This window comes from Centroberyx affinis, unplaced genomic scaffold, assembly GCF_046629955.1.
Source record: "Centroberyx affinis isolate AG114_WGS23_722 - 3 ecotype Tasmania unplaced genomic scaffold, CSIRO-AGI_Caff_v1 ptg000035l_1, whole genome shotgun sequence".
Taxonomy (NCBI): domain Eukaryota; kingdom Metazoa; phylum Chordata; class Actinopteri; order Beryciformes; family Berycidae; genus Centroberyx; species Centroberyx affinis.
The window spans coordinates 70,344-87,880 of NW_027278749.1; the positions used below are offsets into that span (position 1 = coordinate 70,344).

Consider the following 17,537-nt stretch of genomic DNA (forward strand, 5'->3'; position numbering starts at 1 on the left):
TGTCTCTCTGTCTGTGTCTCTTGCTGTGTGTCAGGATCCCAGTTGTGAACCTCTGAGGTGACTGTTTTTCCATATGATAAACATTTCTACGGGGCCTGAGGATGAACATCAACATGACCAGAGGGTGTGCCCGCGGTGCCGTTTTATTTTCTCTGAGACTGTGAAATGAATTCAGGGATCCCAGGTATCCAGCCATCACAAAACTCCTCGGCTTCCCTGAGGTCTAAAAACCCAAACTCATCTTCCTGCTGCTCGCGCCCTCCTTCCTTCCTCTGTGTAAATTTATTTTATGTGGCTCTGCGTCACTGTAGCCCACTCTCTGTTTTCTATCCTCTGTATTGCCCCAAGCTCTGCCCAGCTAACCAACCGCTCTGCGCCTCTACCTGCCATGACTAATTCACAAACAAGCAGTGTAACAGCCATGCAACATCCTATTACCCCTGAGACGGCCTACCTGAGCTTCCTTAACTGTTTCCAGCGATTCAGTCGCACATCTGTAGCTGTTCCATATCAATTCTAATCCAGCACAGACTGTTCTTTGATGAAATGACACTGAAAATCATTTTGGTTTAGCGGGCTTGTATTTGGATTGTAAATGGTTAAACAGCCATTCTCAGCATCTCCTAAGACTGAAGGGGGTATTTCACAAAGCTGTTTGGCAGGGCTGTAGCCAGCAGGCAATGTGTTTAACATGTCACGCTCCAAAAACTGCTGTTTATTCCCCGCTTTGGGCGCCTGAAATGCAAATAGTGCGGCTTTTCCTCTGCAATGTGTCGAGGAGTCTGTTTTGTTTCAGAGTTTTCCTCATGATTTGTTCCCCTAATTATCTGGCTGACGTTCACCTCTCTTTGTTGTGCCTTTGTGAGCATCCTTTGTTCTTATTGGACTGTGTAGAGGTGTGTTAAGCATAGAGTTAGTACTTCCAGGGGTGAAGGGTGGAGATAAAATATATATTCTGCACACAGAACTTGAATGGATAGAACGGGCATTCCTCTTAAAATCTACCTTCTTGAAAGCGTTGGCTGGTACACAAGATAGCTGCCATAGAATGTTTTATAATGTTGTCATGGAAATAAGCGCTGGAAAATCGCACAAGTGATCAAAGAGCTGATGAGTTACCACAATGAGGCATTTTTTCACCGGACAGTCTAGTTGAAATAAAACAATGACCATTTCCCTTGACATCATTATCAATCATTGTATACCAGCTGTCTTATACCAAAGGAACTTGGTACATCAAGGAGCACCATTTCTATCTCTCCAACGATTCTGCATTGTATACAGTATGAAAATCTGTATGAGAGTTGCATTTAATGAAAATCAAAAATTTATAAATGTATCTTTTATCTATCAGTGAGTGATATCTTCCAGAATCCTTCTAAGGCAATTTTTTTTTTTTTTCTGTTTGTGTTTTCAAACTCTGCAACTTTTTTAAAGCAGCTTTGAGATTTGACATCCCCCCCCCCCCCCCCCAACACACACTTCCACTACAGACATAGTGCTGGTGGCATCATGCGTGGCTCGTGCAGTACTCCAGTAATCCAGTGTCTTGTGATTTTTAGTAGCATTCCTGTAGACATGTGGTCCTTCTGTACCATGGAAGTTCAATAAAGACTCAACACTGGCGTTTTAGCTTTGTGTCCATCTGTTTATTTCTGTGCATGTTTACTGGATTGCCCTGGGAGCCGTGGGATCCACGGTGCTTTATAGGAAGGATGAGGCTTACACTGTGCATTTTAATAGCTTCCCTGTCTCCTAATCTTTTTTCCCTGAAGTGAACATTTGTCCACCGCCCTACATTGATTTTGAACCATTGGCTTGGCAATAAAAAGTCATGCATATGCCAATCATATGTTTTTAAACCACCGAGGAGCAGCTGAAAAGGGGCAAAGAATAAGGATGCTGCTTCTCTCGGGAGCCTTTCCTTATCTCCTCACCTCATATGGCTTTTCTCACTTCAAAAAGATTAACAGGATGCTAACCAAGAATTTCCTCTGTGTACACTTTTTCACACAAATGTCAATAGAATCAAGGAGAGAGCAAGAGAGGAGAAATGCCACTCGAGTGTATTGAGATTCTCCACCAGTCGGCTGCTCTGCTAGTGTTTTCATCTCCTCTGGGCATTTTACTGATCAATCAAAGTAATTGATTGGCTGGAGTCCACTCGGAAGTTTTAACGACCGTCTAGTTATGAGACACAAACCAGCAGACGCTGCAGCAATCCATAACCATGGTGGGCAAGCAACAACCCCAACGCTAATGCAGAAGTTAGGCGTGCACACACAAACACCATCGTGCATGCAGAGTCATCACTCACATGCTCACACCTCATAAACGCAACTCACCTCCCCCTTTCTCTCTCTCTCTCTGTATTAAACACACACACACACACACACACACAAAGTATCCCTCTTTCACACACAAACACATTCAGAGGTGTACAGCTGTTAGAATTCACAGCTCCCATCTGTTAAGAACGGAGCAAACTGTGAAGCCGAAGCTCAATCACACTGACTGAAATTAACACCACTATTTATAGAGGGGGAGAGAGAAAGGGGGGGGGGGGTGGAGGGAGGGATAGAGAAGGATAGAGAAGGATATAGGGTTAAATGGAATAGGATAATAATTTCCCCGTCTCTCAAGCCTCGTCCTTCACTCTCACTATTGCTGCTGGTGAGTTAATTGCCGCCATTAATGTCATGCAGGATGAAGAGCGAGATTTTAGAGAAAACTGGGAGAATGAAAGAGTGAGAGATGGACAGGACTGGGATGATAAAGGCAATTTTGAGCGTGTGATGGAGGCACACGGGAGGGTGGCAGGCAATTTTGACATTGAAATAGAAGCTCTGGGCAAAACATACTGATATAAAATATGAATGTACTTCATGTGTGTGTAGATGTGTGTAACCATGCTGGTTGAGCACAGGGGAAGCCTCAGCTCTATAATACATTAGTCTCTTTGGGGAGATGCCCTAATTAATGGCTTGACCTCCTAACGGGTAGCCCCCTTCTGCGAGTTAACATTTAGCAGTGCACCCTCCAGAGATGCACTTTGAAGTGCACTTAATAAAAGGAAGTGACAGTGACATTAATGAGACAGTTAGGATAAGTACAGGGCTTCATTTTATTTCCCGACAATTTATATCCTGATTTTATACATGTCTCAACTCAGCAGAAAGAAAAAAAAAAATACAACGTAACATAGAATTAATCTAAACCAAAAGTCTTTTAAAACATTAGAAACACACACAAACGCATCAAACACACTGATCTTGCTTCTTGTCTCATTGTGTCAAAAGGTCAAAAACAACTGATTCCTTATGCAGACTGACTGTTATACGTTTCTGTCTTCCTGTGTACTCGTGTTAGAAGGGGCGTATATACACAGAGCTGGTAGTCCGCCTGTTGGGCTATTCACAACTGCATGACTGGCTGTCACACCCTCATTCCCATCAGCCAGTGTGTGTGTGTGTTTCTGAATCCGTCCAGGTGAGATTATGAGTGTAAGTGGTGACGAGAAAGTTCCCATGAAGCGTCTTCTTGTTGCCGTCTGCGTGGTGAGTTGGTGTTACTGAGGGTGTCCGTGAACGTTGGTCACATTATCAGTTTTACGTATCCGTTTGTCCGTCAACCAGTGAGTGTATCCATCAGTGCCGGTGTCTCCAGGTCTCCGCCTCCGCCTTCAGTTGGACTTGGACCAGATCTTCCCACTGCCACGCAGCCTGAGGGGGAAGACGACCCACAGAAAGCCCTGCATAAGTGCTTTGTTTAGTACAAAGGTGTGCGTCTTAAAACACTAGAAGCAGCAACTGGCCATTTTCATCTTTTTTGTACATGCACACGTTGAGCGCATTTAACTATTCCAATGAAGGTAAATAGGTGTAATAGGTAAAATCCATTCAAAAAGAGAATTAATGTTAGATTCTTTTGGCTTAACTTTAACTAGCAAAATAATGAGAAACATTTAAATGTGTTTTGTCTTAGAGGCAAGATTCGCATCCGTACTGATTTTTAAGCCACTGAAACTTGCCTGTTCTCCGTTAATACATAGTGACTTATCTACCAGTGTGTGAAATCTTCCAGAATCTGCCAAAGCCTGATGAATAATTGAGTGGTTTATATGTTACATGTTTATTTTATACATGCCCTACTCAACCAATACATTACTGTTGCAAATTGGGTGCAAAAATGACTTAGTGGCAAGATGTCTAATGTCAAGATTTTAGTATTTTTGCATTTTGACTTATCTCAGTGGATCCCTATTTGTGTGAAATTTAACAGAATTTTGCAAAGAACCTAATTCTAATAATAACTATTGCACTTTCAATCTCATCCTATAAATACCAATGATGCACAAAACCTATTTTAATTCAAGGATTGAGGTTAAGCTATCATTCATTTGGATTTCAAAACATAAGTGGATATTCATTTGAATGAAGTGCAGCGTTGAGTGATGAGAATTACAGGGCTCTCTGCTTCATCAAAACGTGTCAGGCAGTGAGAAAATAATCATTGCTTTCTATTTAGCAAGAACAACAAAAACAGGCAGACAACCAAAGCGTCTCGTCTGATCACCAGAAGGGGAAACAGTCATTTCAGGAAGAAAGCACCCGGGGCATTTGTATATCCAATGACATTTCCAAATCCAGGACAGACGTGAAATTAGCAATTGGTAATTGGGCCGGATGGAGGCTGAATAGAAAAAGAGAGTCCCTGATAGCAGGGTTAGAGTACCGCTGCAAAACACTGTGCGCATCTGATAATGAAGCTACTTCATGCATACACACAAGCGCACTCACACACATACAAACCACTTATGCCGGCAGCTGGCTTTTTAATGTTTACTGAAAAAAATGGAAACATACCGATTCTCTGTTGAATTAACATTGCTCTCGAAAAGAACATTGCACTAAATGGCTTTAATTCAGTGTTTGAAGCAGAGTCTTTATAGTGGCTGTGGCTTAAAAGTGAGTAAGTAAATGTTTATTTATATAGCACCTTTCAAAACCGTGTTTACAAAGTGCTTCACAGAACAAAAGGAGCAGAGACAATAAAAGAAACTTAATGGGGAAAAAAAGAAGAAAAAGAAAAAACCCACATGCAGCTTCTTTGTTCCAATTTGTTCTTATTGGAATAAATAGCATTTCTTTTAAACACCCTTGACAAACCTGATTTAGGAGTGAACTGACAATGCTCAATGAAGTGTAGTATGTGTAGTTTCAGCAAATGAATCTGCATGGCCAAACATGCATTTCAATTCTAAAATCTATGGCCATGCTTTATAAAAAATGCACTTGATTGCTATGCAAACTCCTGTGGAGCCAGGTAGTGATCTTTTTATTCCTTTTATTGTGCACGGTATCTATTATATAAAAGTCATAACATCCAAGACTTCTTGACTACGGACACTTCGGTTCATGCTGACGATACTTGGCTGCACCTTGTACCAAGCCACAACACTCCCCATAATTAAGTGAAGACAAAGATGATGTCACATTACCTACCCTTTCACTTTGGAACTTTTTTTGCCCGGTTGTCGTGGTTCCTGAGAGGAGGCGGGGTCTCGTGGCTCGGCCGGCTGGTCTGCGTCCTGATTGGAGGCGGGCTCCAGCAGGGGCGGGACCAGATGACGGAGAAGCGGAGCTGGCCTTTAACGTTTTCTGTAGGTTGAAACCTGAGGAAAAGTGAGGTGAAGGAAAGTTGTAGTAGTTGTAGTAGTTTAAGTTGTAGTTATGGATGCGATTGCTATATTAGTTTAGCCTCAAACAAGAAGCAGAAAAAGGGAAATATGCAGTCAGGAAGAAGCTGAAATACCACAAGTAGCTGGAAGCCTAAAACCAGAACTAGTGAGGAGGGAGAAATCACAGAGCATCAAGTATTTACTCCAGGGCAGTGCTGAGAACAGCGGGCCGAAGGACTGACCTCTGTTTCCACTTGAACTTTGACCTTCAGCTGGCTCTCTCTGTACTGGTTTGCTCTTGAGACCTGCTCCTCAATTCCACACAGCACCGCCTCACACCCTGTACACCTGAGAGAGAGACACACACACACAAGAGACAGACAGGAGAGAGAGAGAGAGAGAGAGAGAGAGAGAGAGAGAGAGAGAGAGAGAGAGAGAGAGAGAGAGAGAGAGAGAGAGAGAGAGAGAGAGAGAGAGAGAGAGAGAGAGAGAGAGAGAGAGAGAGAGAGAGAGAGAGAGAGAGAGAGAGAGAGAGAGAGAGAGAGAGAGAGACCAATACACTTTTATTTTATTTTATTTATTTTTCTCTTTGAATGTTATTGTGTACTGCATATAAAATGTGTGTAACCCTTGTTACCAACAAACATTAATTCCTTCACATAGTTTACTGATCCTCACTCTGTGATGGAGGCTCTGGGTACGGGAGCTGAACACGCAGCAACCCAGTTCCTCTGTCCAGGCACTGACTCTCACACACACACACACACTAGACTGATATTCATCTTGATGCTTTGGCAATATTGTCTGTGAACTTTCACGCCAATAAAGCACATTGAATTGAATTGAATTGAGAGGATGGAAGGCATGGAGGGAGGTACGGAGAGAGATGGTAGGTTGGGAAAACAGAGGAAGACCATTATTCAGACACCAAACAGCCTCAAGTGTCTGTACACACACACACACAGACAGGCAAAGAGAGGGCTACTGACCACTCCTGCAGTGTGTTGACTATGTTCGGGAGCTCGTTGGGGCCGAGGTCGCGACCCACGCTGCAGTCTACCTCCACCTGCTGGTTCCTCTGGTCCAGCTTGCCCTGGATGATATCGCAGTAGACGGCTTCGATCAGCAGGTCCTCCAGCTCCCGCACATTCTTCAGCTCAAGCTGCTGCAGGAGCAGTGAATAGGGCAGGCACTGAGGACCACACACACACACGCACACGCACACGCACACACACACGCACAGAGGGAAAAAGACATGGGGAGACTTTAATCTTCATATGCTCTTTTTTACCTTGGTAAACAGGCGGAGAATTCAATTCCACTCCAGTGCTTTGACGGAAAATGACAAAAACGTTGGAGTGAAATTGCTCATTTGCCTAAATGTCACTGCCAGAGGAGGATGAAAAGAGAGTTTGAAATTTAACAATCCTTCATTGGGCAATTATGGAGTTCAGGCCTACATGCTGGGAAAGCTAAAATGTGACATATTAAGCAGAAAAACAGAGGGCAGCAGTGAAAGGAGTGATGGTAGTGGAGAGGTGAGATTAAGGTGATAGAAAAGACATAACTAGAGAGAATAATGAATCAATTATTTATCAGGAGTAGAGAAAGAAAAGGGCATTAAGAAAAATTGAGTATGGTTAGATGGTGGAAATGAAAGATGCCTTAAACAAGGACAGAGAATGAATTATCATGCAAATGGATGGATGGATGGATGGGTAGGAAAGTAATAACGACAAGAAAAATAAAAAGACAGGAGGAGTAGCTGCTGTGCCAGTATCTTTTTCTTAAAAGACTTCACAGTCTTTTGCTACAGTTCTAGCTGATATAAATACAGCCACAAGCTTAAGATCAGAAGCAAGCTCACAAGAACTTTCTTTAATTTGGATAATGTGCCTGAATAACAAAGCGAAGCCATATTTAAAAGCGAAGTTGATCATACATCATTAATATCAGCGCTTGCTTTATTGAGCCTACAGCAATCTGATGGTTGCAGCTATGAAAACAATTTTCTGTTTTTGAGACCAAAAATGGTATCACCCAAATACAAAATTACAGCTGATCTGCACTTTTCTGTGAAAACTGCAAGCAAGCAAGAGAATGAAGAAATACCTTGAGGTTGGATGCCAAGCTGATAATGGACAAGTGGCGGAGTTTGTTTCTCTGTGCTGGGGTCAACTCTGGAAGAGAGGCTGCTCTCTCTGGAACGGTAGAGAAGAGGGAAAAGACACAAAGGGGAATATGTAACAAGAGAAATGTGCGAGTGTCAGTTCGCTGAGGGTCAAACAGTCAAACACTATCGAGGTACTACTTATCACTTTGAAGAGTAATGTTGAACAAAGAGACACACAGGTGAGTGTGCAGCTGTTTAAGTAGTCAGAGAACAGAGCGGGAGAAGACGGGTCTCCAGTGACTGCTGCCATGCTCCCCTGGAGACGGGCCTCACCCCCCCCCGAGAAGGCAGCTCTGACAGCTCCTCTAAGGGCTCCACTACACAACTCTATGAGAATAAATGTGCTCCTTGTCGGTGTGACTAGAAAGGGAAGTGAACAGTAAAGTAGGCTACATTCTTTTTTCAGGCTATCGGCTGGGTATTCAGCATAAAATTAGATATAATTAACATTCCGCTTATTGTAGAAGCTCACCAGTACATCATATAGACGCCAAATTCAGTAATGAACGATTACTTTATCGTCCATTTGTGGCTGCAGTGCTGCGGCATCAATAGAAATCAACCAATGAGAGTGCTTGATGACAGCTTGCTGCGTGAGAGATAAGAGGAATCCTGTGATTAGGTCTGTGAATTACCAGCCTGCAGTATCTCAGGTTGACTGTTTTAGGCCTCAATGACAAGGTGCCTGCCTGGCAGCTAGAGAAATACAGCTCATAATAAAACAGTTGCAGGGCCGCCCCATTACTTATTTACACAGTGCTGCCACTGCAATACCTTTGTAGTCACAGTAGGTTCCATAGGCGAACAGGTTGAGGAGCTGGTACACCGGTGCATGAGGGCCCGTCTCCAGCTGTGGTTGAGGGGGAAGAGGGGGAAAAAGGAGAGACACAGAGGGCAGAACAAAGACGTAAGGAGATCTGTGTAAGAAACGAATGGCTGCCTGTTTCATCTATGCACTGTGAGCAACTCTAAGGAATGCTCTTGCTGCGAGTCACAGTGAGAAAGAGGGAGAGACAGAGAAGGTGTGTGAATGTGTGTGCGTACCTCTCTGACATTAGGCAGCTCCAGGATGTCGGAGAAGACGTAGAGGCCTGGGGTCTCCAGCAGAGAGCTGACAGCCTGGGCCAGTGCTGAGCCTGACAGAGACAGGAGCTGCTCCACCTCCATCTGACACCATGGGAAACAGGGTCAGAGGCATGGTTAGCAGGCTAGACAGTAGTACTACAGAGAGATACACAGGAGCAGAGTTACTTACAATGTACAGGTACGATCAAAATCAAGCAAATACCAGCATAAAGGATTTGTTCAGCAATGTTAGGTCTTTTTGGGCTGACTTTGGTCCAATTGCATCATAGAGAGCAAGGCCCAGCTGAAGCGTAGCTACATCTACATTGTGAAGGATAAAATGTGGATATTTTATGTTTTTTACAATACACACAAGTGAAATAGTGATATTGAGAAACATCTAATGTATGCACCTCACTCAAATCCCGAAACCATGTGATAAATCGATGAGATTAGTCAACGGAAGAAAATGAAATTGGAGACATAATACCACATGGCTACATGAGCGCAGCGAGTAAATGTAATGCACCATTCTAAAAAGGCTAATTGAAGTATTCTAAATCACGTCAAAAGTAAATGTCGGATTGAGGTTTAATAATAGATGTTAAAAATATAATCCGAGTGTTAGGTCAATGTTAATTGCTACATAATGATTCTCTGTACTCGCCTGGGCCCTGCCTCTCTATAATGGTAGAGGATAATGCCATCACAATCTCCCATAAATGCTCTATTGATGATCATATCTAGTTACTGGGACCCCATGGCACGTAGCTAACTTTGCCATGCTCTCCAAACCACTGGCTAACCACTCAGTCCCTGTTGAAAGGGATACTGGGCAACAAATTGAATGAACAACACACTCTCCTCTCCTCTCCTCACTCTCTCCTCCTCAACATCTACCAGCAAGACACCCTTATGCAAAGCACTTAACCCCAATTATCCAGTAAGAGCTGCTCAGTGGCCAACACTGGAAGACTAGTGTCACTGGGTAGCTCCTTTGTGGGCAACAAATGTATTGAATGTGGAGCAAGGCATGTATATTCATCAAAACCCATCCCCTGGATAGAACCAAGATGTAAATGTATCATGGGCTGAAGGTAAGAGCTCACAATCATTACCCAAGTAGTGACGGGAATTTGCCTGTGGCTCTAAGAGATATTTAGACTGACTCCAGAAATTGTATCCTAGCAAAAATACAGAACTGCACACTGCAGTAGAATCTTATGTTGCCGCTCCGTTTATTTTGGTCTGGCTCTGAATCAGTATCCCACTGTTTGTATTCATTTATTTTTATACTGGGACACACTACATAAGTGACAATACCAAAACATGAAAGATAACACAGTGGGTTGCCAATTTGAGCATATTCTTGCCCAGATGAGTTCCATTCTGTTTTGTATGGAGGGACACTTACCCCACACTCCATTCAAAAGCTCTGGCAATTTAATGTGGCCTTGTAAACATGCACACTTTGTAGATCAGGGATAGGCAACCATGTACCATGAGGGCTGAGAGTCTGCAGGTTTTCATTCCAACCAAAGACTCCACCAAGTGATTTCAATGATTAGGCTAGTTCCTCCTCTCTGGTTGAAGGTGTGCTAATCAGTGAAATCACCTACTGTAGTCTTTGGTTGGAATGAAAACCTGCATACTTTTGGTCCCGCATGGCACATGGTTGCCTATCCCTGTTGTAGATCATAACTTAAGACCCTTCAGAATCCTAAGGGTCCACTGTATAATTCGGCATACACCCGACCCACCAAGGAGCACTCACTTCAATAAAATTTCCATTTTTAGGATTGGTTCGCCTGTTATTCCCATAATCGTCTTCCAACAAAATACACTGTGGAGTGCGGCCGCAAGGACTGTGAACCAATTCTAAAACTGAGGTTTTATCTGAAATCAAGTGCTGCGTGGTGAATTACTTGTATGCCGAATTTTTCATCGGCTGCTAGTGAAAACCCATAAATCATGTTCTAACCAACATGTATAAGTTAAGCAACGTTTTTACAACACTCGATTTTTAACGAATTTACGTACGGTGATGAGGTTTTCTCCATACAACAAAGAACGGGACATAATGGGACTAACACGTGAGGAAAGCGAGCATAGTATAAACAGCGTGACATACTGGTTATATCGTTTCTGAGTCTCAAACAATATAATAGTATAGACGGTAAAAAAAAATATTGCGCATGTACTAAATGCTACATTTACTGGGACAATTGTTTCAAAATAATCAAAAATGTTACTCAATCGATGCGTCAATTAGGGATTTGTCTACACGCTGCAGTCAGAAGATGAGTCGACCTGAGAAGAGCGATATTCAACCTTTCATAATATTTCTTAGGTGTTCATGTATCTCTGTATCTGATCAAAGAAATCAGCATTTGTGACAGGACTCCAACACAATCATTTCATTTTCACTTTCAAAGGCTAATTGTGTGATGTTTGAAAAAACGTTGATACAGTCACAAACGGTGAAGAGTAGGGACTAATACACGCAATTAAATAGGACATATAGGGAACAACCATCGATGGTCTGTGTCATAGAGATTAAATGGTCTGTGTTGTCAGGCACACTTGCTAAGCCAAACTCCCTGTGTTGCCAGCTAAATTAACCAGAGATTTTATCTGTCAAAAGACATTAATGTAAACGACAAGACAGAACTGAATAGACAAGTACAAAGAAACCTTTCCAGGTACTACACTCGTTTTTAGACCGACGGAATATTTTTGGTATTATTCATGCACGATGTGTCATGCTACTGGTGCTAGCTAGCTAGCTCAGATGCTAGCTAAGTTAACGTTAGCACGGTTGCTAGCGAGTACCGCAAGGCTTCGCATTAAGCGGCGACGTTAGGCCTCATCTATTTTATGCCCTTCTAAACGTGCAAAACACAAGACAGTATTGCATAAATAACTACGAAATGGGGTATGCACGAAGATATATACACACACGTATTCAAAAAAGGCCCCGCGTATGAAAATTTACCTTGTTATCTTGGTTTCTAGTTGATAGCCTCCCTCTCGATTGTTGAGTTCCGCTGTCAGCACACGTTTGACAACAAAGGAACGTGATCGCTCATTGGACAGTAATGGAAAGTGGGAGGGGCAATGTTAGCTGTCACTCAGCAGCTGTGTTCGCGAGATCAGAGAAAACAGCGCCATCTCGTGGTGATGTCTGCTTTATTCCACAGAGACTTGTCAGTAGGCTGTATGAGTAGACCTATATGTATGTCGGATACTGTAGAAAGTAGAGCTACAAAACTGTTTCAAAAAGACAATTTTATTGACATTCATTAGCTCAGTCAGTTTCAATACCGGAGCAGGAAAGGGAAGCAGTCAGCTTCAGACTCCCCCCCCCCCCCCCCACTACTACCAATTTATAGATTTCCAACAATTGCATTCTCAAAGAAATCTCACATATGCATACAACATTTACAAGTGTAGCTTGCATTATTGCAACCATAGCGACTTTATTGCTATCATCCTCCACTTCTAGCTTTTTTTACACACGCATGTTAAAAAAATGCAGGCTGATGTGTAGTTTCAAGACTTTCCCGTTGTGTAGTTTTTTCCAGCTGCACAGAGGCTTAGGTGAACTGAATGGCATCCATCTGGCAGATGCGTTTGTAGATGTGATCACAAGGAACATCAAACCATGTCCTTGCGTGGCTGTCTAAAACAGCACAGTCCTCTCCCTGCTCTCCTCCTGACAGGTGGTTATCTGGCTCTGAGCCCCACTCATCCCAATATCTGTGACAGAAGGAACAAGAAAGAAAGTGGGATAGATAGGGCAAGCTATAAATAACAACAGCGAACAATGCCTTCAGATGTTAAAAGGCCCAATCTGTATTTGCAGTATGACATCCCCTCTTTAAACAGGCTCACTACCAGATTTGTTACTGGATTGATGAGATTTCTTCTCTGAAAATCTTGAATGTGAATTTTACATGTATTTTGATGTTGTAAATGTTACTGTACACTTGTAATATTGGTAAACTCCATCGTAAAACAGGCTGGTATTTTGAATTCTGTTAAGTTCTTCTGGGACATATGAGTATATCCTCAAAACTTAAAATGGTCAAATGATTTCAGGATTGTATCTTTAATAAATAAATAAATAAATAAATAAATAAATAAATAAATAAATAAATAAATAAATAAATAATTGCATCACAAATAAGTAATAGATATTAGAATACAACAGTACTTGTTTTGCAGTGTTGTGTTGTCCACCCATCTCCAGTCTCCTTCCTTCTCAATATCAGACAGGCCGATCCAGAAGTGGTAATCAAATCCACCGATTCTTTTGGCTTCTTTTTCCAGAGCATCCTAGAAATAAACAGAGCTGTTGTTTTGTATGCACACACACACTCATGAGGACCTTCCACTGACATTTAAAAATGTTGCAGAAATGCCCCCCACATACACACACATACACTCTCACACAGTGTCAGGGTCTTTTGTTTTCCTCTCTTGTGGACAGTGCACAGTTACCTACCTAATTAAGGGGAATGAGGAACACCTGTGCCGGTCAGCAGGGCTCCATAGAAAAAGTGCTCATGTTGTTTGTTTGGACAAGTTCTGTTCACTTCAGTCTTCTGTCTTTTCTGTTGGCTTTTATGTTGGTTGTGTTTTTTTAAGTCAGGTTTGTAGGATCCCACGTTTTCCATTTGGTTTGGTTTCATTAATTAGTTGAGTAACTCTATTAGTGTGTTGTTTGAATTGGTTTTGTGGCAGAGGTAACCCCCCCACCCTCCTCCACACACACACACGCACACACACACACACACAGAAGCACACCTACATGCTGTTCCATGGTGTGCAGTATGGTAAGGTGGCTGCCCATCTCCATACAGCTGTCTCTGCTCTTCAGCCAGTCTAATTGTCGTTGCTGAAGCTGTAGCATTTATCTCCTATATGAAGCCAGCCTTCAGGGACACTCCTGCACTTTTTCACTGCACAGAAAGAGAAACAAAAGAGGGGGACAGTGAAGACAGAGGGAAAGAAACAGATGTAGGAAAAGATCATGTAGGTGTGTGTTGTGTCAATGTTCTCTTGCCTTTCTGTGAGCAGCTCTGCCCCAAGTGAGTGTAGTCGTCACACAGCTGGATGTAGCGTCTGTGCATCGAGTTCAGCTTCAGAGTCAGAGCTGCAGACTCCAAGGGGTACCAGGCACAGGCCTGCTAAACACTGACAGAGAGAGAGAGAGATATTAGTCTGCCATTATGTCTAACACCACAACAGTTCATTTACTCAAGGTGTTATCAGGAGAAAATGTAAATATGAGAATGATTTTTGTAAATTTGTCTTGTAAGAAATCTACCTGCCATTCCTCCCAATATCCTATATTCTATGTGCAGAATCTGTAGAATTGTTTGTCTATTATTCATTATTTATTTGACTTTATCTTTTGCAAATGCTTTGGCAACATAGATCCTTTCTCTGTCATGCCAATAAAGCAGATTTGAATTTGAATTTGAATTAGAGAGAGAGAGAGAGAGAGAGAGAGAGAGAGAGAGAGAGAGAGAGAGACATAATGCAGTTGCCATGCTGCTGTTGTTGCTCATCTACTACCTTCCCCCTCTTTAAACATATGATGCTTTTTCAGAACAGTGCATCTCTGCCTGATTATGTTGTGGGTGTTGTTGAAAGAATCACACTGTATTAAATAAGCTTATACAAGCTCACTTGTGCCTGTAAGAAATCAGCATTTACAATGTGAATTTCATTGCAATTCAATATATTTCAGCATCTGCCTCTGTTTATTTTTTTCATTTCCCTTTTGTCTACTGAGAAGGCATTTACATAACACTTTCTGCGAAGACTATTCATGTAACATAAAGACATAACGATGAAGAATATAATTACAAGGCCTTCACTAAGAGATATAATGTAGTCATGATTCCTGATAAACATGGTTATTAACACAAATAATATTATGCCATAGTCATATCACTTGATAAAGTATTGTGACTTGTGAGGTCAGATGATATCAAAGTCCATGAAGCTGCACGTGTTTCACTTCATACAGAGTGCTGCTTGTAGTGTTTCACCTTGAATTATAGTTAACTGGAGGCTGAAAGTTTTGTTTTGGCTACTGAATCACTTGAGAGTTTCATGAAGCTCTTAAATAATAGTTCTGACTGATAAAACCAATAAAACATTTGTTGGTTATTTGTTGGTATAAGCTGCACAAAATACATTAAAGTGCTACCGCTATAAACAATATTTCAACATCATTTTCGGTTTGAGGTTAGTGAAATTAAATGGTAAAATGCACTAAAGATTTCATATGGCTACACAGTCCCCATGTGATTCACTTAAGCCAAACATTCACAGTGCAGCTGATGGTCTATTATAAAGCATATAAACAGCACTCAAAGTAAAGTGAAAACATTTATAATACCAGTTTACTTGACCCACAATGGTACTTAATTGTCATAAGTATTAGTATAATCTGTCATGGTCATGATCTATAATGTGTGCTTGTGTTTATAACCATGTCCATTAGGCATAATGACTGAATGGTAGCTATTAAGAAATATATACTTTCTCCATCAATGGCCTTACAATTCATCACACAGTCGTCATCGAAAGTGTGTGTTGTTGTTTTTTCCTCACTTACTGAAATTCTGTAACATGTCTTGTGAGGCATCGTTTCCAGATCCTAAACTCTTATTCAATACTGTTTGTGTGTGTGTGTGAGAGAGAGAGAGAGAGAGAGAGAGAGAGAGAGAGAGAGAGAGAGAGGGAGAGGAGAGTGGTGGGTGATAGATCAAACAAGGACAGCCCCAGTGGTGTTTGTTTTAAATGAGCGAGTGTCCTCACAGCACATTATCAGACTGGGCTACCAGAGACTCCTGGCCCTGCAGGAGGAATATTTCACAATTATGGACTTTTGTGCTTTTTCTATTACATGACCCTCACTGGACCAGAGAGAGTGGTTTATCTTTTTTATTGCCAATTATGGGTGTCCAAAAGCACACTGTGCTGAAATAAAGAGAGAATAATTAGAGAGAGTGAGAAATAGAGCTGAGGCTAATAGTTGGACAGACAGACAGGGAGGCAGACAGCTGGATATACAGTATATATATATATATATATATATATATATATATCCACACAGGTAGACAGGGAGAAAGTAGGTCATAAGACAGTGTTTACTTACAGAGAACGGTCAGTGCGATGTTGGCACAGACGGAGGCCAAAAGGCCAAAAAGCACAAAGAGAGCAGTCTGACTCCTCAAACACTCAACGCCCCTCTTCGGTCCCTGGGAGCCTGATTAGACAGAATCGCTGTCAATTTACCATTTCTACCCTCCAGTGTATCCTCCAGACTTTGAGTGAGAGCAGATAGTAGAGCAAAAACATTTGACCAGAATTTGGCTTTACTGTACACAGCGTTGGCTATTCTCAAAAGACAACTTGTTCACTCAAATTAGGTCAAGTGGATACTCTCTTCATCTCCCACTATCACATACACACACACATACTGAGAATATCTGCACAAACTCATAAACACACAATCATTATATGTAGGCTACATCCACACACACACACACACACACACACACACACGCATGCTTGCATTCACACACGACATACACGATCACAAGGGTGCACATGCTCTTACACATGGTAAATCTCTCTCTCTCTCTCTCACACACACACACACATATAAATATACACACAATACCATGGTTGTGGTTGAGGATGGACCTGCTCCCCGTAGTTGACGTTTCCTCGGTGAACTCCTGCAGGCTGCTGTAGGTCTCTCTGTCCTCCATGACTGTATAGCGCCCTTCCTAACACGCTTCCTTACTGTCTCTCTCTTTATACCTCTTCTTACCCCTAAAGACTTTGGTGTCTCTGGTCCCGAGCAGCAATATCTCTCTGTGAAATCCAATTTGTTCCTGCTGCTTGATTTATAGAAGTGTGCTCCTCCTGCCTGCACTGATGCAGTGTGTTAAACAAATGTGTTCAGAGAACTAGTTAAACTACGCTACACTGCCCTCAATAGAATTAAGTTGCTAAATAATTTGAACTTTCTTTTTTTTCTGTAGAAGAAGAAGATCTGTTAGTCCAAACTGGGTTCTTGCCTCATATTGTTGGCTCTATTTGATGTCTCTCTGCTTGTTGCTCTGGAGTTTCACTGCCAACTCCCCCAGTATTGCGTAAGTCGTACTCCCCAGTAGTTCCCTTGCTCTCTAGCTCTGTTTGGAGTAAGTGCTGATACTGGATATGACAGCTGTGTGATAGAGGTAGGTTGACACAGGGTAGTGTGTGTGTGTGTGTGTGTGTGTGTGTGTGTGAGTCAGAAAGGGAGGTAAAAGTTTTCTTTTTAAATAGGAAAAAAAACAAACAGAGAGTATCTTCAACTTCCTGACATAAATTAAAAAAAAAAACTGGAACTGTGACAAGAGAGTGGCGGGAAAGCAGCTGGGAGGTGCTTGTGTGTGTGTGTGTGTGTGTGTGTGTGTATCTTTGTGTGTGTCTTTGTGGGGAAAGGCAAGGCTTTGAATCAAGTGGAAAGTACGTGGATTCAAGCCAAAGTTGTTGTAATACCAGAAATTTAGCACAAACCCCACTAAAACTAACACAGAGTTCAAA

General features: G+C 42.0%; 2 protein-coding genes across 2 annotated transcripts; both read right to left on the reverse strand.

Moving 5' to 3' along the window:
- Positions 1-3,096: 3,096 nt before the first annotated feature.
- cops7a (COP9 constitutive photomorphogenic homolog subunit 7A) lies at positions 3,097-11,974 on the reverse strand. The gene is given in 9 exon segments (XM_071516545.1): positions 3,097-3,722; positions 5,505-5,602; positions 5,604-5,674; positions 5,919-6,028; positions 6,670-6,872; positions 7,793-7,881; positions 8,628-8,703; positions 8,898-9,020; positions 11,914-11,974. Coding segments are annotated over 8 exon segments (810 nt in total). The 5' UTR covers positions 11,914-11,974; the 3' UTR covers positions 3,097-3,682.
- A 360-nt stretch (positions 11,975-12,334) lies between these two features.
- Positions 12,335-17,049, reverse strand: cldc1 (C-type lectin domain containing 1). The gene is given in 8 exon segments (XM_071516530.1): positions 12,335-12,677; positions 13,135-13,256; positions 13,732-13,808; positions 13,811-13,882; positions 13,987-14,091; positions 14,094-14,117; positions 16,096-16,206; positions 16,624-17,049. Coding segments are annotated over 8 exon segments (765 nt in total). The 5' UTR covers positions 16,715-17,049; the 3' UTR covers positions 12,335-12,514.
- Positions 17,050-17,537: the final 488 nt, after the last annotated feature.